We start from the raw sequence: 25,641 nt of genomic DNA, 5'->3' as shown, positions 1-25,641 counted from the left end.
TGCTATAATTCTTTTTTTATTAAATATTTATTTTGCTCTTCCAAACATTATCTACCAATAATATATTATTTCAATTTTATATACTTCTTTTTTATCTGAATTGATTTTGAAGTTTAATAATTCAAAAATATTTTTTTAATAAAATCTGATATATATCAAACTTGGATATTTAATAGTTATACTAAAGATGAGAGAGGGTAGTGTAGTCTATTAATAAATATGGATTGAGATAAACTATTTATCTGGCTAAAATTTAGTTTTAAACTTTGTTCCTGCGGTGGTAACTTTCTTTTATCAAATAAGAGAGGCTACAGGCTCATAATCCTCTAAAAAACTTCACCTGGGTAAAAGTATGGAGACGACAATTTCTAGAGCGCAATAGTTTCCCACAGCTTCCCTCTTGATGAACCTTGAAACCAGGTCCATTAATGAAGTATTTAGCAAATTGTTTGCAGCTGGATTCGCTATTTTTCTGGTTTTATCATTGCAGAAAACATCATTGTTTTCCCATTCATAAGGTGAAAACTAACATGCCCACCAATGAAAGCATATTACAAGCAGAAACCATCGTCACTATTCATTAGATATTACTCAGTCTCCAAAAGAGTACAGATCTGTGACCTTGCAGAAACCCTATGGGACCAAGAATTTAAAGCAAAGCCCATTTGATGTAAAAACCAATCCCACACTTGAAGCATACCAGCCAAGTGCAAGATATCACTGGCTGGCTGCACAGTATGAATTCCTAGGATATCATCGTCTAACCATCTAGCTGCTGATTATAGGAGTATAATTACATGTCAGGAAGAGCTGAAAGGGTCAGGCGACTTCCCCCATCGCTGTGAAAAACTCTTCAGTGGTGGTAACTGCTTTCGTATAATTAATAGGGGTCTCCCCTGTAGGTCAAGTATTAGATATACCCCTCATCACGACGTCCACACCCTTCCAGCAAAGCATGCCATGTAATGCTCCTTCGGAACAACTTTACCTTCTCAAAACACTCTACTTTAAGCAGGCAATTGGGTTTTATCCTTTTCTTTCTCAGCCTCGGATGTGCAGCCCACATCTGCTCACACACCCCATAGCAGAGCTATGGCTCACTATCTTTTATTCTTATCATCCAAGGTATTCTTTGGCTACTGAAGTATACCAAAACCGACCTCAAGAGGACGACAAACTCTTCTGCGCTCTTGGCAGAGATATATTAGGGCACATGTGACGACACAAACCAAGTCGCTGAATTCAAAGATCATAACCCATCATAGCCACACACAAAAAAAATTTACCATGCACTCTCAACCGTTGTAATGGATTTTCTGGTTTTGGGTGCCCTGACCCTGCTGAGACTGCTGTTGTGGAGCCTGTAAGTTCACCGGCTGAGTGTTGTAGTGGGCAAAGGGCTGAGAGTAAAGAGAATTCATCAAGCCCTGCATATAAATTGACCAAACTATGTTTTATATACTGGGAAGAACCACTAACAGACTTGCAAACAAAAACTGCAAAATTATGCAACAAAAAAAGAAGAGGCAAAATTAACAGAGTGCTGCAAGCATTTGATAAACATGCAAACATATACATGATGCCAAATTTTCCTACATCTTGCAGTTTTGGTAGTTTTGCCTCTTGAACTTCTTTATGTCAAGAACTTCAGGTATCAGAAAAAACCTGAGATTGAAGTTGGTTCGGATTGGCTATGCCAAAGTGGCTTTGCGATGCATCATCTTGTGAGGGATCATTAAAGCCAACCTGAGTGAATAGCCCTTGTGATCCATGAGCCATGTAATCCTGCCAACAGAAATTCATCAGGGCTCAGATAAACAGCAGTCTATCGGTGATTAAGAAAAAATACATGGTGTTTTCAAAAGGCAAACCTGAGACATGAAATCATTTCCAGAACCAAAACGAGAAAATCCAGCTTGAGAATTCTGATTCAAGAAGTTGCCTGGAAACCCACCTTGGGCTCCTTGTGTAACATAATCCACAGCATATCCACTTTGAGATGCCTGCAGAGCATTTTGCATTACAAAAAAATCTTAAGACAGAAGTGCATTCTCTACTACCACTGCAAAAGGAAAGACCATATTTGGTTGAAGCAAGACTTCAAACACAGAAGTTAAATGACAAATTACTCCTCTCATTTTGCCTCATTTGCTGCTAAGCAATGCCTACCATTATATACTCGAGAAATTTTGCCAACCCCTGATTATCATGTATAAATTCAAAGCAAACCTAGACCAGAGTATGAAAAGCATTTGGAAATACAAAAAACTGAATGTTCCACCAAAGAAAAAATCTAACCTCACATTCTTCGTCCATTTGCACCATATATGGAAAAAAGAAAAAAAAAAAAAACTATTGGACATATAACATGATCTCTACTCTTGCAGGGCTTATATACCTGAGTGGAGAAATCAGCAACATTGTAAGGAACATGCGATCCCTGGCTTTTGAAATCATCACCCAAGAACTCCTGATTGATTGCCATCAGAAAAGAAATTAGAGGGGGGGGGGGGGGGAAAGGAGGCAAACTAAGTCAATAAAACATAATTTTTAAGGATGACGAGCCGGGAAAATACCTGGGACATACCCCCCATGGAAAATCCATCACGAAATGTTTGGCTCGATCCCTGAACTGGAATCTATTTATGCAACAAACACATTCAGGACACAAGAATACTATGATAGCAATAAAATCATATAGATGAATCATATTGTTAAGAAAAAATTGCTTACATTATTATATCCAGGCTGAGATAATGCACTACCCACAGATGGCTGGCTATTTGGATTCTCCAGGGAAGAAAAATTGAAAGATCCAATGTTCCCAATGCCTTGCTGAGTGCCTTGCTGGTGTGGGAGATGACTTCCAATAGGTGCACCAGCATTGCCGCGCCCAGCACCAAAACCTCGAATTCCTGGCTGAGGGACTTGAGGAACAGCTCCAATTGGCCCATGCACAGCTCCACGAGTTGGAATAGCATATGGTTGAGAAGGTGGATCACCATGAAATGGTGGAATGGGGACCCGAGGCATTGGAAACCCAGCAGGATGAGCACCAGGCTTGTGGGTACCATTGGGTGGGGCAGGTGGCATATAAGATCCTATATTTGGGACAACACAATCTGACAAGTCAACATAAGGACAGCAGAGTAGCTAAACAGAGGAACTTGATTGAATAATAATGAGTGTGCTTCAGTCCTATTCTACTTTTGAGTATGCATATCCTCAGGGACTCGTGGAACTTAAATGCCATCGCTGTGTAAAAATTCTAGGATTTCTAACTAGACAGGTGAAATGTAGCATACCCCTGGCACGGGAGTTTCTTCTATCAGCATTTGGGCTAGCTGAGGCAACAGACCCAAAATTATCATTAGGGATAATTCCAGGTCCACCACCAAAGAAAAGCCTCCTATCATTATAAATCTGTATGAAAACATAGCCAACCACAATCAGTTCATATTTATTCCTGACAAGTACTTCATGATACAATGGAAAGACTAAAAAAACAACACAAAAATGGAAACTTGGACAAATTTATCCTTGGTCAATGATGCTGCCCTTTCCTAGAAAGTTGAACCCCATACCTTTTTGGGCTTTTGAAATTGAACCATACTCTGCTTCAAGTTATTCAAAGGTCCTTCAACCAAGCACTCATGTTCCTGGTGAAACAATTGTAGCAACCAGAAAGAGTAAAAATGTTTCAGTAATAAATCAAATTATTATTAGCAAGCGACAAAGGATATGTGAAACTGAAATTCATCTTTCAATCTCCGCACCATACCATCGCTAACATTAGCAAAAAGTTGTGCAAATGAGAGTAATGAGAGTTTCATAAAAAGCATAACACAACAGGTAGAGAAGACATACCTTGTAGTGAGTTAATAAGCTATTCCACAAAGGCTGCTTGCTTAGAACTTTAGGGTTTCCCAAGATGACAATACCATATCGAGCACGGGTTAGAGCTACATTCAATCTCCGAGGATCATTAAGAAATCCAATGCCCTAGAGAAAGGGACAGCGGTCAAGCACGTGATCATAAAAGAAAACCTTTTTATCTACCAAAGAGACACCTTTGATGGTGAACAAAATAAGAATGGGCTGGAAATTAAGTCTAAAAACTACACCAGTATCTGTCCGCATTTGATACAGTTGAAATGGGTGAAAAGAAAAAATGTCTAGTACAATAACCTGACACTTCCCTACACAAAAGGGATATTTCACATATGTTATCAAGCAAGTTCTGACGACCACTCAAAGATATATGGCACCAAACCCATCAAACAAGTGCTTCCACGTGAGCATCTTGTTAGAACTAGGACCCTACCTTCTAGCATACATGTGACGGGGAAGAGGAAGAAGGCAACTTCGGGATGAGCACCACATAATGAAAAGGTTAAATGCTGAATGATAGGATCACACCCAAATTCTCCCTTCTACGACCACAATTTGATATAGTCGTACACTGGACAAACCCAAATTCTCTCTTCTAATACCACAATTTGATAGTGTCATGTGACCAGACAATGCCTTTTTTATTCATGTGATTACCAACAATGGATTTGACAATGGTCTCCATTACATGTCCACGTGCATAAATGAGGATTGAAGCCATGATAAGATGAAACAGTATGCACAAAAGAGTGCAATAAATAAATGAGCACACAACCCAAAAGGCTTGAAAAAATAGAAAACAAGATCAAGATTCAAAGCTCGGGCTCTGAGTTGAACAGCTACATTCAGACTACCCCTTAAAATTAACCACATAAGTTTTGTGATCTATAGAATTTGGGAGGGTATAGAGAACCAACCTGATGTTCGTTGCTCCTGACACAAGACAAAATAATGTAGTCCTTTTCCCTTCCTTGAAATGAATCAACACTTGCAACCTGCAAAAAAATGCTAAACCATGAAGCAATTGCAAGTAAATATTGAACAGCATCTAGACCCATAAAATAGAAGCTATGAATTACCTCAATTTCCTTGTATAGTTGCTGTCTGAGGGCACCATTTCTTGACATATAATTCACAATATATGCTCTCTGTCCCTCATAAGGTGTTATCACTCCAATCTGTAAAATGTTGTACAAAATCAAAATATTGTATCGCAAAAAAGAAATGCACCTATGAAAACAAGAAGAGAAGATACACATGCCTGGCTAGGGACTACACCGCTCCTCAAAAACGTAGTTACAATTTTTTCAACATTTGCAGCCTCGGTACGATTTAGATAGGATGTCCCACTGGCACTTATCTCTTCTTGTCCCATCTAAAGAACAGCTATTGAGTTACAAAACATAGCCTTGAAAAAAGATAACAGGATATAGACAAGGAGACCAGAGATTTGTAGTGCATTAAAAGCACTTGCTGGAAAATTCTTTTAAGTTAACAATATTAGCATATTAAAATAAATATATTGTCATAATTTCTTTCTGATACTATTCAGGTGGGAATATCACACAATTCCTATAGACTGTATCAGCCCAAAAAATGCACTAGCTAAGTAATTATCCTTTTTGTTTAAAGTATTGTAATATAATATAACCAATATGCAAATATCATACCTGGACATAAAAGAACATTGGACGATTTGGCACAGGCCAAGGGAAATCAATGCCCGATGACTGTCTCTCATTGACAGTCACACCATTTTGCAGAGTGCCTTCATAAAAGCTGTTGGATGGAAATTCAGAAAGAGATGGGTGCATGCGATATTGAACCTGAAGTATGAAAGAAGAAAACATAAGTACCAGCTTAGCAGCATCCTATGAAAGAAACTACATCAGCCTTGATACAAAGAAAGATGAAATTTAGTGCAAAGTAACTAAATTATAATTGATAACGAGCAGTTCCTAACAACCATTTCATTCCAAGCAGGATAAATGTGCTAACCATAAATACATGAGCAGACCACACACAGAGATAACTGAAATAACATTACCTGCAATCTAATTGGTTTCACACCAAGTAAAACAAGGCGCTCAAAGAGAGACTGGGCTAACCCAGCACGAGCAGCTTTCTTGCACATAATGACAGGACCAAGCTGGCAATGGTCACCAACAAAAACGACCTAGCAGATAACTACTCATCAGAAACTGAAGCATGCGATAGTAAAATGGGCATGTCAAAAATCTTGAATACCTGCTTCGCCCCAAGTACCAAAGGAATGAGACACTCTGGTTCAGTCGCCTGAGTTGACTCATCAATAAGTACCTAAAATAAGGTAAAGAGTGTAAGCTTCCAATAGTTCAGCAACAAAAGATGAGGGCAAAAACAACGATAAGAAGACAAAACGGAAGAAAAATAAGATGCATTTCTACCTGGCGAAACCTAAAATTTGCCAACCGAGGATCTCCAGCACCAACACAAGTGCAACAGATGACATCAGCACTTTGAGAAATTTCCCTTTCTGTTGCTCGTTTCAGAGCTTTGTATTTTTTCTCATCACTACTGGACAGTTCTCCTGTTGATATAGGAACAGACAAGAGGGGAAATAAAGAAAGAATGAGAACAGTATTAGGATAAACCCTGAAGTCCACTGTAAAACTGTATATCAAGACTGGTACATCCAACCAGAACAAAACCAAATCTACAGCACCAGGTACAAAAGAAATTATGTTGTCAGGGAAGAGTTATTTGTACAATTTCTAGTAGCACCAGCCTCAAATCCAGAAGCCAAATATAGTTTCTCCTACGACTAGCAAGAATACAATAAACTTCTAAAGATTGAGTGACAAATCAACAAGGTCCCAAATCATATAATCCCACATGCTTTGAATGCATATGAAAATGTAGGGGTGTGCAGCTCTATGCAGAAGTTGAGGTAATCAAATTCACAAATGAGCATCTCAATTGCAACTTGTAATTAATAACGAAGAATTCCATTTTAAATAATTAAGAGGAAGGACACACCTTGCTCATCTTTCAACTGTTGCAACTTGTGAAGTTCACTTTTCTCTGAAGTGTCTAGATGTCTAACCTGTACCAGTCACTAGTAATTAGAATCTATAACAGGAAAGCTAAAATTGAGAAGTGCACACATGAAAAGAAAAGGAAAATGAAAGGCAGGACTCTACTAATTGACAAACCTGATAGTGAAGGGTGAGATGCTCAACAGGAGAACTAACAGCTTCCCTTGATTTTGCACATAGCCTAACAACCTTGAGGAAATACAATCCATGAAAAACAAAATTATGTCAAAATACATTTACCTATTAGTTTAAATGACCGGCATTACAAAAGATTTAATTTGAGCACCCAGATAGTAAAACATACTATCAGCAAATAAGTGTGTTATGTTACTCAGAAATATGAAAAAATCAGCAAATAATTCCTAGGACTAGTTTTCTTCTTCAAAATATTAATTTGATCCTTCATAAACTAAAGATCATCAAGGAACAAAAAAAGATAAGAAAAAAATATGAAAATACCAGCAAATATTTTTAGGGACCAGTTTTCCTTTTCAAAAATTTAATTTGAGCCTTCAACAACCATCAGGGAACAAAAGAAAATTCAAGGACATGGCTAGCCATGGACTTATCCACGCAAACAGAGATGAAGAAACAGGCCCAATGGTATAAAAACCTCACTGCCTTTCCAAGATCATAAAATGTAGCCCCAAAAAGAAATATTTCCAAATGTGTAAGTCAGAGAACCACGTATCAGACAGCAAGTTGTTGAGATGAAAATGGGATTAAGAGGTTTGAAGAAGGACAAGGACAAGGCCCCTGTTCTCAATGTATCGCTATAACTTTTTCTAGTCCTGCAGGGATAAGACTAAATCTCATCAGTGAAGGAAACATGGATTCTACATTCTTGATGTAGATTCCTAAAAAATAGTTCTATCGAAGTTAGGGACTTCAAACCTTTCAACCTAAGCACCAGATTGCGGATATTCTCACCTAGCAACTAGGTTTAGTCCAACAGGACATATGCAAAGTGTTAAAATACTATTTCTTTATGTGCAACTATTTGGAGGGGCAGATGTTATTGAATAGAGTGCAGATTTGCTGACCCAATTATTAAATTTTGGGAGGGCACAGAAAGCAAAATCTTTTTGAAGGTGCTATGTTGCTCTCCGTTGGATTTTACCATTAAAGGTCAATTCTTCTCAAAGCAGCCATGGTGAGGATAATTTTTCTTAGCATCTCTCGCTTGTTGCTGTGTTGCTCTCCGTTGGATTTTACCATTAAAGGTCACTTCTTCTCAAAGCAGCCAAGGTGGGGTAGGATAATTTTCCTTGGCATTTCTCGCTTGTTGCTACCGGTATCTAGAAGAGTGTCTTTGACTAATATTTGCCAAGATTGGAAGGTCTTTCTAGTTTGACCTCAATATCTGTACTTTCAGAGGGCGGTTTATTCTCTTTCTTGAGAATCTTCTTTTGTCCATATTAACAAAACATTTTTATTACAAATACAACTCCAAAATTTCAAACTTAAGCTCAACAAATGTGAGCATAAATGACAAGAATCAATTTATACATGACAACATAGTGGCAGGAAAAAAAATGATACGAAATTAGTTATTAGGCAGGGCTTTGTGATCTCACCTTTAAGCCGGTGGCACTTATCTTCTCAGCTAGCTGATCTACAGCTACATTACTTGGGGCACACACCAAAACCTAAAGGAGTCGAAGTAAGACATGCATGCAGTCAAGTATCTGAATGAGCTGATAGTAAGCATTTTAAAGAACTTGCCTGTCCTTGTCCCTGTTTAGCCATATGATATACAATGGCGGCAGAAGTGACAGTTTTTCCTGTTCCAGGTGGACCTTGAATCAAACTTATAGGCTTCTGGAGGACATTCTTCACAGCAAGAACCTGTTAAGTGGAGAAAGATTAGGATCACTTACAGCAACACACAGTTAAATAAGGAATTCCATTAAAATGGTTAAAAAAATCACAAGTTAATAGGAGTGAAGACAACAATTTGCATTCTGATATGGAAGCACAAATATTCCGAAAAATCTCAGCTACGTTAAGATCAAAACATTGCAGCAAGGAATTCATCATAAGCCACATAATTATCCCACATGAAAGCATCAGGGAAGTTATTGATTAGTTCACAACAAATCAATCCATGAAAGAACATGGACAAGCATCAGACCATCAAATATGATGCAGTTCATGGCAATGACCCTTTTTTGTTCTGGTCACAAATAAAGACATCTTCAGTGCAAGAATAATTGGTGGATCCACATAATTATCCCACATGAAAGCATCAGGGAAGTTATTGATTAGTTCACAACAAATCAATCCATGAAAGAACATGGACAAGCATCAGACCATCGAATATGATGCAGTTCATGGCAATGACCCTTTTTTGTTCTGGTCACAAATAAAGACATCTTCAGTGCAAGAATAATTGGTGGATAGAAAGTAAAGGAAAGATCCCCCCCCCAAACAAGATAACAGAAATAAGAAGCAACAAAAAACCAAAACCATGTCAAAATGGCACTCAAGTGCATAAATCAATATATATCCAATGATCCACGAGATGTCCCCCAAAAGTGTTAGCTTATGTTCTCTGCATTCAAGAAACTACTGACTTGTCATAATAACACCATGGAACCAGAGATTTTCAAGTGGTGGCATCATCTCAAGAATCATTAGTCTGAACAGAAAGATCCTAGTTTGAGACAAGATGCATTAACATTCAACTAGTTTAAACTTGGAAATTGGATGGGTAGTCAAGACAGCATACTTGTGATGCATTCAGCTCTGGGAGACCAGGTGCACCAAAACGGCGAGGCAATGCACTGCGAACTGTTTGATTCTCAACCTCATGGCCCAACAAGTGATGGTATATATACCTGAAGAAGGAAACTGGCATTATAAAGACGTTCAAAAATGGCAATCCATGTTCAATACACGAACTCTACACTGACAGTACCAAGACAACGGAAAAACAAGGAGATATACTAGCTCAGTATTAATATACAAATACACAGTGGTAGCACATTACAAGCAAATGATAACTACCTACTAATAGTAACATTAGTTTGTATAAGATGATAAGATGTTACTAGCATGCCTAATCTCAGCCTTACTTCAAATAGAGACAAATAAAAAAAAATGAGATAAACCAAAACATGATTCACATCCAGTTCTCATTGTCTTGTGTCACAGTAAATAAAAAAAGCGCAAACAAAATTGAATCAGCCAACCTACCCACTGACACTGGTTTCATCCACTGCAAAAGTTTTCATTGCTCCCTGCATTCGGTCAAAGCTTGTACTCTTCCAAACAAAATCAACACTAAAACCATGGTTCATATCAACAGGAACTCCCTGCATACAAATAACAACATTAAGCATTAGTGTCAACATAACTTAAAGAAAATCAGAAGTGAGAAATCAAGCACATTAGTATCAGAACTACCTGACTAGCACGAAGCTCGAGTGCAACCTCCTCTTGTGCAGTTAGCTTGATCTGAAATAATAGAGAAGTAGCTTAATACCAACATTAGAAGCGTTTAGTCATGCGTTGTCTTCCTTTGAGAATGTAAATCACCAATTAATACCGGATTAAATTGAAAATAATTAAAACTTCAAGCATTGATATCAGAAGAGAGATGCATACCACGTGCCCAACTGATTGCCATGCTGGATGAGCTGCATCTCCAGAATAGCGCAGTCGCAACTCATCACCAGGTACAAGGCGCAACTCATTGTCCTCCTATAAAATCAGCAGTTCAACTTCCTTGAAATGAGAATACAGATAGAAGCACGCAAACAACAGAAATCAAGCAGCACAAGGCAGAAAAAGAAAAGACAGTAATAAACTAAACTAAGACCCATGTTTCTAAACAAGCAGGTAAGTAATACATTACACTAAGCCCAACGTTTCTAAACAACTAGGAGAAATAGAAGGGAGAAGATGTCGCAATTGGCAATAAAATTTAAAAAATGAGAGCAAAAGCAAAAGAGTAAGCACCTTTGGAAATACAAAATATGCAACACGCTTCTTGTTCAGGCCAATATCCCATCGAATAGTGACATTATCCTTGCTTTGAGACTCTTTCATCATCTACAGGAAAATAGCATTATAAGAAGCTGCTTAATCTTTTGAAGTGTAGGAGACGGATTTAAGGTGAGAACAATAAAACCTAAAAAGGATTAGGAAAAGAGGAGGTGCATACTTTATCATAGTCAGCTTCAAGCTTAATAAGTGGAGCAAATACATTTTGATACTGCAAAAAAAGAAATTGTCAACTCATCTGCAGAGAGCCATAATTAAATTGTTGTATTTCATGTTACATATCAAACCTAATTTAACAACTATCATTAAAGCAGGCACCTGATATGCATCTTCATACTTCAATGCTACAGGCTGAGGTTCATCATCAACACCAGGCTTCTCAAGATCTTCAAGGGTGGCATCAGGATTTGTTTTCCAAAGTTCTTCTACTTTATTTATTTGTTGAGCACTAATTTGGCGTGCCCTCAACTGCTCCTGTTCGGATGGGATCTGCAAAATACAACATATAACGATGTTCTAGAAATAATAGAACCCTTTACTGATGAATAGGAAACTACCAACCTTCACAAGCCACTGTAGAAAACACCTATCATCAATTAGGGGGCACCACTGGCTCAGGTCCCAGTTCATGTCCTTCAGTGCATTAACATTCAAGCAAGGTTCCCTACAGAGGAGGACAACAACACTTTCTGTCTTGGCTGATATAAACCCAAGAAGAAACACATTTCGGCAACCACAGTTGTAGCACTCAAGTATTGTTTCTCCCAGAGGGCTGTCTTTATGGAGACAGACCTCTTTATGCTTTGCTCGAACCTAAAAGAAGTTTCAATAAAATAAAACTCAATTCAAAAGCAATGTTAAAAATTGCCTCCATACTAAATTCAACTAAGAAGCTGACAGGAAATAGAGAATGGCAAATTTAACTGTTCGGATTCAATTTTGCAGTCAGTGAAAATACATAGCATGGGGGCATGGGGTGACAAATACATTCTGAAGTACAGCACTGAAATGCTCTAGGACATTTGCAAAATTAGAATCCCCAAGTGTAATGGTCATCATGATCTAGAAACCAAAACCAAAACCAATGCCACATTACCAGCTTCCTTGAGACTTCTTCTAAAATATATTCAGTTGAGTTTAAATCTCCAATCATGATTCAGGGTAATTAACATTCAGCTGCAGTTGTCAAATAAAATAACATTTTTGTGTCATGCCATTGCCCTTTCGCATATTTTTAAGTCTAAATACTAAGTGAGATTACCTAATTATTGGACCCCTTGTAAGGAAAGACTAAAGCAACCCGAAACTCTTCAATCCTAGCATCTTGCATTTCCATTCTTCACATATTTCCATATAATGGATTTTCTTTAACAGCTCAACATTTATTAAAAACTAATCACTTCAATTTCAATTAAATTCTAAAAAGAGCAAAACCCAATGCGATTCAGCACTTCCCTACTTGGCCAAAATCCCCCCTCCCCCAAAAAAAAAGTCCAAATAAATTGCCCGAATTCAAAACAAAATACCGCACAAAACTAAATGGAGCCAAATTTAAAGTTTAACTCACTCTGAGAACTCATATTTTCATTCTTAGCATCCTTTATATTCAAGAATAACATGTTCTACAAGCTACAGCCTAATCAGCAGTCACTCCAGTTTCAATCCCAAGAATAAAAAAATAGAACCACACGAAAATCAAACAAAAGAAACGCACAAACCACACTCACCAGATGATTAACAATATGCGAACCAGAGGTATTCCCTCTCGAATTACAAAACCACTTTCTACAGGACGGCACATTACACCTCACTACACACGCAGGATTCGAAACCCCACAGTACCTACACGCGTGCTCCGTAAAATCCCCTTTCCCAAAATCATACCCATCATCATCTCCCGTCTCTTCAAAATTCAACCCTCCCATACTCGCCACTAACCCCTCCACCACCCCCTGGGTCCCACTATTCGCTCCTCCACGCGCAGCAGATTTTGACGCAGCAGGTGAATCAGAGTGGTGATCGGAATTGGAAGCGGCGGCACGGTGGTCGGATGAGGTAGGGTCTACGGAGGAGGATGTGGCGGCAAGTGAGTCGGAAGGAGTGGGCCAGGTCACCGGAGAGCGGAATTCGGGGTAGTCAAAATCGGATTCGCCTTGTGTGTTGAATTCAAGGAAGGTGTAGGCGTCTGTTGCTGTGTCTGGCTGCGACGCCGTTTCGTATAGGCTGTTGTCTTGGGCATCCATTGTGATTATCAGGGATTTTGATCCGATTAGGCTCTTTTTTTGTTAGGGTTTGGAGAGCGAAATGCGAAATGGGGATGAATGGGAGAGGAGAGTTTTTATTCGGGTGTTTCAGGGAGGAGGAGAAAGTGAAAAGAGGCGCTACACGCGCTGGTTTAATTGGGATAAGGAGTGTGGGAACTGGGATCTTAGGGTAAAGGGCACGTGAGATGGGAGATTTGGGGAATGGATGGGCATGTGAGATGAGTGGGTTGGACTGGATACGGCAATACGTTTGCCGTACTGAGCCGGAGCGCGGGGGACTTTTGCAGCAAAGGGGCTAATTACTGTGATTTCATGCGACGTTGTGGAGGAGTTAGGCAGTTTTTTTTTTTTCCTTCGAAAATTTTGAATTTTTTTATTCTAATTAATTTTTTTATATTTTTAAATTATTTTAATATATTAAAATCAAGTAAAAAATATTTTAAAAATTAATTGCTACTACAATATTAAATACTACTTTAATATTATCATAGAGTAACATATGATTGTTACTTATAACTCTTTTGATATTGTGTTAGTCGTTTTTTTTTAAAGTATTTTTCATTAAAAAATATAACCAAATAATTTTTTAATTTTTTTCTCAAATTTATTTAAAAAATAAGGACCAAAACTTGAGATGATAAAGTTAAAGAAAGATAAAATTAAAAAAAAAACTAATTTTATAAATTATTTCAAATAAAATAAATAATAATCAAAAGAAATAAGACTAAATTTGACAAATAAGAAAGTTAAAAAATGATGAAATTAAAAAAAACTAATTTCATAAATTATTTCAGATAAAATAAGTAGTAATCAAAAGAATAGAGACCAAATCATAGAGATAATAAAAAAAATTCCAAATAAAGAGAAAAATAAATAAAAATCAAAAGAATAAGGACCAAAATAAATAGAAAAATTAAAATCTAAGGGATGAAATTGAAAAATAAATAAATAAAGGATCCAAAATAAAATATATAACAATCAAAAGATTAACAATCAAATTTGATATAATCGATAAATAATATGATATTTTTGAATTTTCCATAACTTTTAGAAAATGCATTTCAACTAAAATTAAAAAAAAAAACATTTTTTTGAAAACTATGTGAAATTTTTCTTTAACTATAAATTTTTTTTATTGACCAATAATTTTAATGATGAACAAACATTAAAAAATTTAAAAATAGTTTTAGGAATCCTAATTTTTCTTTTATAGGTTATAAAAGAAAACTTTTCAAGAACTAAATGAGGCCCTAATAGTCTCTTTATAGGTTATAGCCATTTTTCTATTTCATTTTCAGTTTTTTTTTACCCTTTCATTTGCAATAAAAAACTCAAAAATATGTTTCCTATCCAAAAATAAAGAGAAATGTTTTTTAAAAAATAAAAATTACAACTATTTTCTATAAAAAAAATCAAAATAATAAACTATAACAATATTTTAAAATTTTAATTTATGATAGTTTAATTATAAAATAATAATTTTTTATTTAAACCAAAAGTTACTATGAAAAAATTATACTTGTTAATTAAAAAAATAGATATTTATATTAAATTTATAATAAAAATAAATTCATGACACTAACCAAGTATGAAATATATAAAAAAAACAATTAATGTTTTGCATTGCTAAAAATGTCTGTATATAAAATATATAAAAAAAATTGCATTGTTCATTTTTTTTTTCATATGAAAAAACAGTGAAAACTTGTAAAACAAATGTGAAAAATATAAAATATGTTTTTCAAACTCGGAATATTTTCAGTTTTTTGGATGAAGAAAAATTATATTTGAATAAAATATTCTAGTTTTCCTTTCTTGGCTCCAATTTTTCAAAAAGTTGGAGTATTATTCTATTTCCAAGCAACCCATAAAAATTTCCTCCTCTCTTAGCCTCGCTAACATTTGCACCATTTACTGTTAACCTAAAAATATATTTTTTATTAATATTTCAAACAAATAAGCAGTACTTGGTTGGCTCAAATTGCAATAGAAATGTGATATAATACAAGCAATGGATATTAAATTTGGTATGGCTTACTGTATCAACATGATGAGTAGTTCAACTGATCAGTTTCTAAGTTTATTCTTTAAAGATTACCAGTTTGAGTCCCACAAGTTCAGAGTCATTGGAGGCTTACAAGGTCATTAACTTTACGGCCCGTGGGATTAGTCGAAGTGCACGCAAGCTGGTCTGGACACCCACATCAATCTAAAAAAAATATATAAAGCCTAGTCTAAACAGAGTTTTTTTTAATAGTTTCAAACATTTACTTAATTAAACTTGGGTGGCCAAATAGTCAAGTAGTAGAACTCGAGAGAGACCTTTTAGGTCAATTCCAATCATTTTTTTTTTATTTTTTTCTAAAATGATATCGTTTTGAAATTAACTATCTAAAATGATATCGTTTTGAAATTAACTATGTAATCCATAAGTTGATTTGAATACCAAGTAACCCAGGCCACATCTTGGACCATATCTGACAACTATGAAACAAATCAACAATAATTAGTCCAACTAGAGCCTTTTGTATTAGAAAAGCAACTAGATCATTGACCCGCACTACGCTACCGATCATATCATTTTTTCTTGACATTAAAAAATATCTAATTATTGATAACGTGTTTTTTACTAGAAAAAAATGTTGAATCATGAAAGGATTGACCTGGTATAATTCGGTCAACTTGACAGGTCTAGAGAATATAGTTTCACTAAAAAAAAATCAAGATGAAATTTTTAAAAAATATGGAGACGGAAACATATTTGATCGACCTAGGTCAATATAAGTTAACTTGTCAAATCCGTAACTTAGATCATGAGACTAAGATAACCCCACAGAAAGCAAATCAAAGCAAATCATGAAACTTAATTCATAATCAACACAATATTGAAAGATGATTTTTTTTAAAAAAAAGATATAATTAAAAAAAACAAACAATTCAAGACAACCTAGGTTAACATGCTAAACCGACAATCTGGATCATGTAACTGAGATAACATTGTAGAAAGAAAAATAAAACAAATTATGAGGCTCAATTCTCAATCAACTTAATGTTGAATGATGAAATTAAAAAAAAATATCAATTAAAAAAAACAAAAAAAAAAAACTCGAGTTAGCTTATCAAACTCGTAACTTATATAATGAAACTACGGTAACCTCATAAAAAGTAAACAAAAAAATATATATGTTTAATTCCAAATTAACCATGTAGTGAAGGATAAGATTGAGGAAAACAACTTTAACTAGAAAAAGGGGAGAAACTCAAGTTAACCTGTCAAACTTGTGTTATAAGTCATAAGACTAAAATAAGTAAACTCAATGTTAAAGGATGAAATTAGAAGAAAAAAAAATACTAAACCTAAAAAAAAAGAGCATTGTTAAAGTGAATTGTGCTTTGTAAGGACGAGAACATTGAGTCCTCACGCAGGTCATAAGACCGAGATAAGCAAATCCAATATTAAATGACAAAATTAAAAAAAATCTTTTAAAAAAACACAGAGCATTGTTCAAATGTTTTGTGAGGCAAGGAGTAATGAATACCCCTCCTCAATTGGTTTGTGTTAATATTTCTTTTAAAAAAAAGCTTTATTTAATTTCAAAGTATTAATTACTCTATTGTCACTCGTATCCCTAATTTTTTTGATTTTTTCAATTCTGCATCAAGTATAATAAATATAAAATAATATCACTCTCTGATTTATCTATTGTTAATGATAGTTAAATATTATAACCACTTTATTTATCCTAATTAGATGTTTTTATTAGAAACATCAAAATAAACCATAGTTTGCCCATGGTTATAAGAGTCAATCTAAGGTCTTGGTCGTAGGATACAAGGTTGACCTAATTCAACATAATATTTTCTTTTTAAAAAAAGAAGAAGCTAGAAGCAACGTTATTTTGGTAAAAAAACATTTTTTTCACCAATTTGGCTTATACCAAGCCTCGAGACAGCAAGTCATCGTATTGACCCATCATGTTAGGCTAGGTCTTACAACTAGGAATCTAGGAAAACCACTTTTTTGTCTTTTTTTTATTTTATTTTATCAATTATGCATCAAGTGTAATGAATATAAGACAACATCACTCCCTAATTTATCCATTGTTAATGATAGTTAAATATTATATCCACTTTATAAATGCTCGTTAAATGTTTTTTTTTTAAAAAAATTAAAATAAAACTCCAATCTACCCTTAGTTACAACAACTGATCAAAAGCTCGTATTGTGGGCTAGGAGATTAACATGGTTCAACATAACCTTTTTGCTTTTTTGACAAACAAAGCTAAAAAAACAACACTATTTTGATAAAAAAAAATTAGATTTTTCCACCAACCCGGCTTGCACTAGGCAATGGGACAATGAGTCATTGTATTAACCCACTAGGCCAGGTCATTAATGAATAATTTGTCTCTCAAATCATTGTGATTGTTTTTTACAAGTTAATGAATTGTAAGGGACAAAAGAAAAATTGACCATGATTTGATGCTAAGATTATATTTTAAGGTATATCTAAGTTTAAGTTTATTTTAATGAGGTAAATTGAAAGTATTTTATCATTAATAGTGGATAGATTCAAGATGATGTTATATAGTATGTATCATGTTTGAAATAAAATTAAAAGTTTTGTAATTCAATTTATACTAAATGATAGTTTAAAGCTAGATTAAGGTTTCTCCACACCATAAAAGAATACAAAGAGGTGAAGGAAAACATTATATACCCATACAAAAAACACTGTGATTTGAAACAATGTTTTTCTTGTTTTTTTTTTTTATATTTAAAGAATTTTCTACTCCAGTCGTTGATTTGTTTTTTTTTCAATATTGTCATTTAATGTTGTGTTAATTGAAAATTAAACCTGATAACCTTTTTGGATTAGTTTGCTATGAGGTTTAGTGTCAAAAAAAATCCCGAGATTAAGTTAATGCTTTGTTTAACATGGTAGAATTCATTATCCTATTAAAACAAATTGAAATTATAAGGAACAAATTTGATATTAAAACAAAAAAGCAGCTTTGTTTTTTTTTTTTCACGATTAATGAAGTATAGATTTTAAAATTTTGGCACCCAAAGTTCCTTCATTTTTTTATCATTGTTTTTAGGTTTTGACATTTTGGTCTTATGCTTTATTTATTTTATATTTTAATCCTTGAATTTTATAAAAAAAGAAAGTAATAAAAAAACAAAGAAGAAGTAGTTCATATTCTAGTAACTAAAAAAGCTGATATTAGTCTCAATGAGTTCTATTTAACTGCAAGAGTTCTGTTTATTTGTTTTTAAAATAATTAATGTTGTTGAAAAAGGAAGATAAAGGCTTGGATATTTTTTTATTCAAGATGATTTTTTTATGTTTTTGACATATTAATTATTTTAGTTTAAATATGGTTTTATTAAGGTTTATGGGTTCCTTCTTAGGTGTTTTTATATAAAAAATAGTGAAAATAGCTTTGATGAAGTGTGTTTGGTATTGTGGTAGCTGTTGTGGTTGTGGTTTAAAAAAAGTTGTTTTATAAAAAGTACTTTTAGTTGAGGTTGGTTTGAAAAAATATATGTTTGGTTAAAACTGTGGTTAAAATTGAAGTTGAACAAAAAGTAGTTTAATGTGTTTGGTTAAAAGAATGCTTTTCAAATTAAGGTTATAAAATAATTAATATATATATTAATATTGATGATTTTTAATTTAAATATTATAGATTTAACTACTATTATTACACCATGAAATAAATAATATTGATATCAAATATTTTTTATTATTCCATTAAACTATGTGCAATTTAATCACGTAAGAAATCTACCAAACAAGGACTATATTTTTCATGGTTTCTTAAGCGCGCAACAACAAAAACTGAATTTTTTGTTACGTTATCAAACGATCTCCTTTTAATTTTTCGAATAAAACACATTAAAAAAAAATTTCACTGTGAACAGTGCCAATTGAATAGCACTGTTCACTTCAAGAACACTGTTCACTTCTTGAAGTGAACAGTGCCGAGGTGAATTAATTCACCTGGGCAGATGCGGACGCGTGAGAAGCAGCTGAGAGCTGCTTCTCACAAAACACCGTTTTTTACGGGCCCCACGTATACAGTAACTCATGTTTTATTGTTACCAAACGCTTTGTTTACACAGTTTGCGTTAAAAACAGCCGCAGCCGCGTAAACAAACGCTACCGAATCCAAAAAATAGGGAGCTGATTTCTGACCGCATGAGGTGGTCACAATATTACCAGTAGATGACACATGGTTTATCCATTAAAAAAAAGGAAAAAAATGGTGGTCAGACACGTAGGTTTGATTTTATAACCCACGCGTCTAGCTTTCTTTTTAATGGCTTCAACAATAGACCAGGCACGCTAGCCCACCTAGGCCTAGGAGCCTTGCTTTTTTTCCGGCCTTGATGTTGTTTTATATATTTCTTTCCTTAAGTTTTAACTAAAATTCATTAAAATACATCGGGGGTGTTATTTTTTTGAATACCATTTTTTTTAAATTTTTTTTAACAGGATTATAACATTGTTTTTATTATATTATTATGCATTCTTTTTGTACATCCTTCATGACGTTTTTTTTCTTAAATTGTTTTAGGTGACTTTCTTGTGTATATCTATTTTTATCATTGTATAATGAAATAAAAAATTGAAATCCAATCAAGTTCACAACCTTGATCGAGCAACTGCTATATTGGGTTTTGTCCAATTTTTATTGCTATATGTTTTTGCTGCACTGCGAAGGGGGAAATAAAGCTAGTAATTATGTAAACTAAGTGAAAGAGAACGACAGCTAACAAGTAGATCACTGACTGTTCTTAGAATAAAATGAATCTTCGAAGGTCTTGTTTTGGGATTGGTTACAAAACCCTTGAAGTTTTGAAATCTTCAATTTATCTCAAAGTTTTAAGCATCCCCTTCAAGGAGAGGGGTAGCTTATTATTGCGGCATAATTGCGCAATATAAAAAATTAATTTGTTTTTGTTTTAAATTATTTTTTTATTTTTTAAAAATTATTTTAATATATAGATATCAAAAATAATTTTTAAAAAATAATATAAATTATTTTAATACATTTCAAATAAAAAAAACAATAGCAAGGAAAATCATGCAATTGGTTTTCTGCGTTGCTTACTGTGCATCAAGCTAAACTGAACATGGTGCTTTTACGGGAACAACACAGCATGCCTGGAATACAAGTCTTTAGACATTCATAATTTTTTTTTAAACATCTGGAATAGATAAATATTCGCATACTCGGATAACAAAGACAACAAATAAACAGCGCTCCAGTCCGTCCACTGCAGCTGACTTATACCTAGAATCTTGTAGACAATCACCATCTCCATAGTACTGCAAAACGGAAATTCTCTTTACCATAAGCGATTGAGCAAATCCTTTTCCAAAGCAGTCTTCAGCCTGAAATTTAATATAGTCTGCTCGTGAAAAATAGTATCTTAAATCATGCAACCAAATAGATGAATGAATTGATTCAAAGTTTTAAATTTTTACACGGGAAAAGTAGACATTCAGTAAAGATTGATTAAAATGTTTTGAGTCTCTGATTCGCTTGGCTCCCCTCTATTTTTTTTCCAGCCCAACTTGTCCAAAATTGGATTAAAAGCTATCTTTCCACCCTTATCCTTCATGTTTTGCCGTTAAAACCCCATCTAAACAGGCTGTTATATTCCAAGAGAAGGGCTTTCAATTCCTCGGGATAAGAAAACACTCATTGGAATTTTTTTGGTAACCAAAAGTCATCTAAAAATGCAGGGCTGATAAGTGACTATAGACTTGAGTGGAATACAGGGAAAAGATTGCCGTATAATAACTTTAGGAGATGCTGGAGTGGGCAGAAACTTTGATTGAAATGAAAGGGCTAAGCAATAACACAAGGAGGTAATATGGTGATGCCCCCCTGTCTCTCCCACCAAATTAGATGCACTACACTTTTCATTGATGAGACGGCAGTATCCATAACATATTGATTTACAGCCTAATAAGAAAATTGCAACTCCCCATTTCCATCCACTTGAGCTTAACTCAACTCGCTGATTACATTTGTATGCTACCTATTAAAACTTGCCAAAGCCAAAGCACCTCAAACTTCTGACACTATCAGTTCGATTGCTCAGAAACTCGTGCCAAGAGGAACCTAATAGTATTATGCTATCCAGCCACGAGTAAAAAGCGAGCGCTCAAGTACGTGCCCAAACCACCTTATTAACAATATATGAGATAAGAAATATGCGTTGACAGATACAATGCAGAGAAGGGACAGCGAAGCAAAAGACACAATGAGTGTTTACGCTTTTCCAAGGATATTGCCCACAGGTTCAAATCGAAAAGGTATAAACGAAAAAGACAAGGATTAGAGTGTTTGACTTGAACTTAAAGAATGAGAGGTTACCTTTCGTAACTAGACATCACTCATCATCTTCATGATGGCGTTTCCTGATCTTCTTCTCAGAACGCTTTGTATCTCTTCCCACCCGAGGATCATCAGAGCCAGAGGCATCAGGATCAGACAAAGATGATGTCTTCCTGCTCTTCTGCTTGTGCCTTCGACCAGAATGCTCATGCTCATCTGAGTCAGAATCATCAGAATGCCGATGACTTCTCCTTCTCCTCTTTTCCTTCCTACTCTTCCTCTTACGGCGTTGCCGATCATCCTCTTCATCTGATGACTCGTTCTTCTTCCTCCTTTTCTCCTTCCTCCTCTTCCTCCTATCCTCATCCCCATCCTCTGAATCGCTACTTACCCTCTTCTTAATCCTCCTTTTCTTCGACCTTCCTCTCTTCTTCCTCCCAGAATCTGAACCATCGTCATCAGAGTCCTCCTTCTTCCTAGATGACTTCCCCAGAGTACTACTCTTCTTCTTACCATACCTTTCAGCAATAATCCTCTCAATCTCCGAATCCTCCTCAGAATCCGAAGTCTCACTCTCATCCTCATCATCCTCGCTCTCCTCACCCTGAACGACTCGTTTCCCATTCCCTTTTATCTTCTCCAACCCAGACAAAACCGCAGCCTGAACTGCTTCCGCATCCTTCTCTTTATCACCATCCTTGACACTCACAAAATTCCTACATTGAAAGGCAAGGTGGCCTACACGACCACATCTTTTACAAGCACCACGAGCCTCATCAGCATTGGATGAGGTAATACGGGCAAGCGCCAGGAGACCCTGAAAGCTGGCATAAGCATTCTCACCTTCAGGCTCAGCGGTGGAGGACTTCTCCTGGGATGATTTTTTGGAGTCATCCTTGTTAGGTGCATAGGGGTCATACCCAATTGCACTCTGCCATATACCGTGAGTCTGCAGGGCTGCACTACTGTGCACCCTGTTGTTCGCCGGCATGCGAACTCTTCCTGCTGTCGCCGGCATCTTGAAATATAGAAATTGATCTGCGATAAACGAGTTGAATAAATAAAAACTATTGAAAATTTTCGAAATTCCAATTGAAAACCTAAAATAGGGCTTGTGATTTCATAAAATAAAACTGTTAATTAACCTATTCCCAAAAATCTAACTAAATCTACGTATTCAAACCCTAAAATATGCAATCTATTCAATCACGAGGAAGGAGGTGTTGATCGCTTACCAGATTAAAAGGTGGAGAGAGGCGTTGACGCCACAGGCGAAGGGGTGTGACGCGTCGGTTGGCTATCAGAGAGAGAAAGAGAGAGATGGAGTCGGGGGAGCCTGGAGGAATTTGAGGATGGAGAGAGAGAGAGAGAGAGAGAGAGAGAGCAATTTAAAAGAGGGCCTTTTCTAGTTCTGAGTCCAAAGCGGCGCGTTTCATAGTTTCTGGATAACGATGTCTAATGAATTGTTTAAGACTATTATTGTATTGTTTTTTTAAATAATGCCTAAATAATATTTTCAAAAATTAAAAATATACAAAACAATTTTAAAAAAAATATTTAAAAATGATAAAATAAGCAAGATAAAAAATCATAGAAGACATAAATTAAAAAATATTAAAAAAATGTATCATAATCTTTAAAAAATAAGAGAAATTAATATTAAATAATAAAATCAGAAAAGAGAATGAGCTAAAAAAGAAGATGTTGACCCACTTTAATTTCTCAAACTTGTGACCCGAGTCATTAGACCAGAAGAATTATAAATAAAAAAACCACAAAACTCAATTCACAGCAAAGCAAACGCTGAAGGATGAAGTCGGGAAAAAAAATAAATTACACAAAAATATTTAAAATAAAAAATTATGATTAAAAAATAACGGTGAAAATCAAAATAAAAAATAAATAAGAGGGTAATAATTTTTTTTATTAGAGTGTTAAATTGAAAAGAAAAACTACTTTAACAAAAGAAAAAAAAATAAAAGAATGAGGACTAAATTGAAAAAAATAATACACCATAAACTTTAATTGAATGATAAAATTGAAAACCAATAAAACTTTAACAAAAAAGCTAGTAAAAAAAATTACAATTCAAAAGAAAAGAAGACTGAATTGGAAAAAATAAGATATAAAACATTATAATTAAATGACTAAATTGAAAATAAACAAAAGTTTTATAAAAGTTTCATAAAAAAAATAGAAATCAAAATAATTATACTAAAATGAAAACACCAAAAATAAAGAGGACCAACATGTACTTTTAGGAGGAGGATAGAGAAAAGAAAAAAAAAAGTCACCGACGACAAATTACCCATTTGTCACTGATAGACGCCGCATTAAGAGCAAGAAAACGCAATGATGCTTCCAACAACATAGTAAAAAAACAATTGTAACTATCTGCCCACACATTGGAGCGTGGACAACACACACCAACAATTTTTTGGATTGAAAAACTATAGATTAATGTTAAAAGATCAAAACACCTTCAAAGGATATGAAATTAATAAAAAAAAACTTTGTGAAAAGATGAAGATATTTGTGGGTCAATGACTTAATTCTTTTTTATTCAAAGGGAAAAAAATATTTTTTAACTATTTTTTTAAAATGAAAAGATGGAAATAACTTTGGCTAAAACAATTTTAGATTTAGAAAGTAAATTAGTCATTTTAATGTTCAAAAATGTGAAAATACACATATACCCTTGAATAATTATTTAATGATTAATAAGCTATTGGAAAAGACTAAATTACCCCAAATTCAAGGCATTCATTTTTTTTTTATTTCAAAGGTAAAATTATAATTTCATTGTTGAAGTGAATAGTAATCTGTGTGGATGTACAGTAATTTCACGTGATTTACAATTTTTTTTGTTAATGTTAATGTTTTTATCAGCACAAAGGAATCACGTACTGTGTCTCAATCGGAAGCTTAAAACCATTTACTTGTATAAACAAAATAAACCGACTAAAGTAAGGTAGAGATCAAAACAAAGCACGTTTTCTCTTCTTTTATTCTTCGCTTCCTCTTCTTAGTAACTCCTACTCCTGACAAATAGCATTTCAACTCTCGATGCTTCCACTAGAGATATAACAAACCGAACCTGCAAAAAATACGCAGAGGATTCCATGACTTTAGTTTAAGTTCTCTTCAAACAGTTCCTTTCAGTCATGCTACAAACCTTAATGGACTAGAAATAATCGGCACGGAACTAGCTCTAGAAAACGCAAACACCACCGTTTCAACCGTCATCTACTTGTCGAGCACCGAAACTTTTGAGTTTTGACCTCCTTGCCTCGGCTTATGGATTGTTTGGAACTATATACTTTAGTTTTCAACGGTCACCAACCACTTTGGTGATGATCTCTTTTCACAATGCCAATACATCACCCATCGATGTCTATCAAAACAAAATTTCTGACTCCTTGCTTTAATTATAGGCAGCTCAATCGAGCTAGCAATTATCCTCGAACTTGCCAGTTTTTAGCGACCTAGCCTTTCCCTTACTCATGGTCATTTGAGTGATTCTATCAGGATGACAAAATTATGTTGTACTGTTATCTTTGCAGCAGTTTTACATGCTCCAACAGCACTACAACTACACCCATGAATGATCTTAATGACCACAAACATGTCGCCTATGGCCAGTTTAAAGTGGCAAAAGGTGATGACGCTTTGAAACCGTACTTATGCTAGAGGTCCTGAAGAATTGGGCCTGTTGTATGGCGGTCGAATCTTCTTTTAAAAGCTAAAACATTAGCTTGATCTTATAGTGCAAGGCCAGGTTCGTTCCTAACAACTTCAATGATGATCATAATTTTAACCTAGTCAGAGAGCATACATAATTAAAATCACAATTGAGACTTTTGGGAGGGGGGAGTGCCGTTGATATCCGTCATAGACCCACCAGGCCATCAAGTTATTGAACTCAGAGGAGGAAGAAATCATAACTACGATATGCATGTGTTGCATGGAGAATATTACTAGGTCGTTTGACATGATAAAAAAAAGAAAAGTCTATTGAAAACTGTAATTTCACTGTATATCCC

At 34.8% G+C, this 25,641-nt stretch overlaps 2 protein-coding genes across 4 annotated transcripts; both read right to left on the bottom strand.

Moving 5' to 3' along the window:
* Positions 1–551: 551 nt before the first annotated feature.
* On the bottom strand, positions 552–13,533 carry LOC18094225 (regulator of nonsense transcripts 1 homolog). 2 transcript variants are annotated; one of them, XM_024603533.2, is made up of 29 exons: positions 12,704–13,531; positions 11,538–11,789; positions 11,295–11,465; positions 11,137–11,187; positions 10,932–11,024; positions 10,578–10,673; positions 10,377–10,427; positions 10,167–10,285; positions 9,700–9,808; positions 8,694–8,816; positions 8,546–8,617; positions 7,086–7,157; positions 6,910–6,976; positions 6,318–6,460; positions 6,139–6,210; positions 5,939–6,067; positions 5,562–5,717; positions 5,153–5,266; positions 4,971–5,069; positions 4,809–4,886; positions 3,868–4,002; positions 3,585–3,659; positions 3,306–3,423; positions 2,734–3,101; positions 2,577–2,639; positions 2,399–2,470; positions 1,872–2,003; positions 1,666–1,785; positions 552–1,427 (listed from the first exon to the last, which is right to left on the bottom strand). In XM_024603533.2, exons 1-29 carry the CDS (start codon positions 13,217–13,219, stop codon positions 1,296–1,298), a joined length of 3,798 nt encoding a protein of 1,265 aa, XP_024459301.1. In that variant the 5' UTR covers positions 13,220–13,531; the 3' UTR covers positions 552–1,295. The 2 variants fall into 2 exon arrangements, 1 of the variants encoding a protein (XP_024459301.1); XR_002982463.2 differs by lacking the exons at positions 552–1,427; positions 3,306–3,423 and having other exon boundaries at positions 12,704–13,533.
* A 6,879-nt stretch (positions 13,534–20,412) lies between these two features.
* Positions 20,413–23,011, bottom strand: LOC18094224 (CAX-interacting protein 4). Of its 2 annotated transcripts, none has more exons than XM_024590070.2 (3): positions 22,834–23,011; positions 21,638–22,636; positions 20,413–20,646 (listed from the first exon to the last, which is right to left on the bottom strand). In XM_024590070.2, the coding sequence occupies exon 2, from the start codon at positions 22,614–22,616 to the stop codon at positions 21,654–21,656; it is 963 nt and encodes a 320-aa protein (XP_024445838.2). In that variant the 5' UTR covers positions 22,617–22,636; positions 22,834–23,011; the 3' UTR covers positions 20,413–20,646; positions 21,638–21,653. The 2 variants fall into 2 exon arrangements, with proteins under 2 accessions (XP_024445838.2, XP_006368471.3); XM_006368409.3 differs by having other exon boundaries at positions 20,413–20,580.
* Between the last annotated feature and the right edge of the window lie 2,630 nt (positions 23,012–25,641).

Source organism: Populus trichocarpa, chromosome 1 (genome assembly GCF_000002775.5).
Source record: "Populus trichocarpa isolate Nisqually-1 chromosome 1, P.trichocarpa_v4.1, whole genome shotgun sequence".
In the NCBI taxonomy this organism is placed as follows: Eukaryota; Viridiplantae; Streptophyta; class Magnoliopsida; order Malpighiales; family Salicaceae; genus Populus; species Populus trichocarpa.
This window is presented reverse-complemented; position numbering and strand designations above follow the sequence as displayed.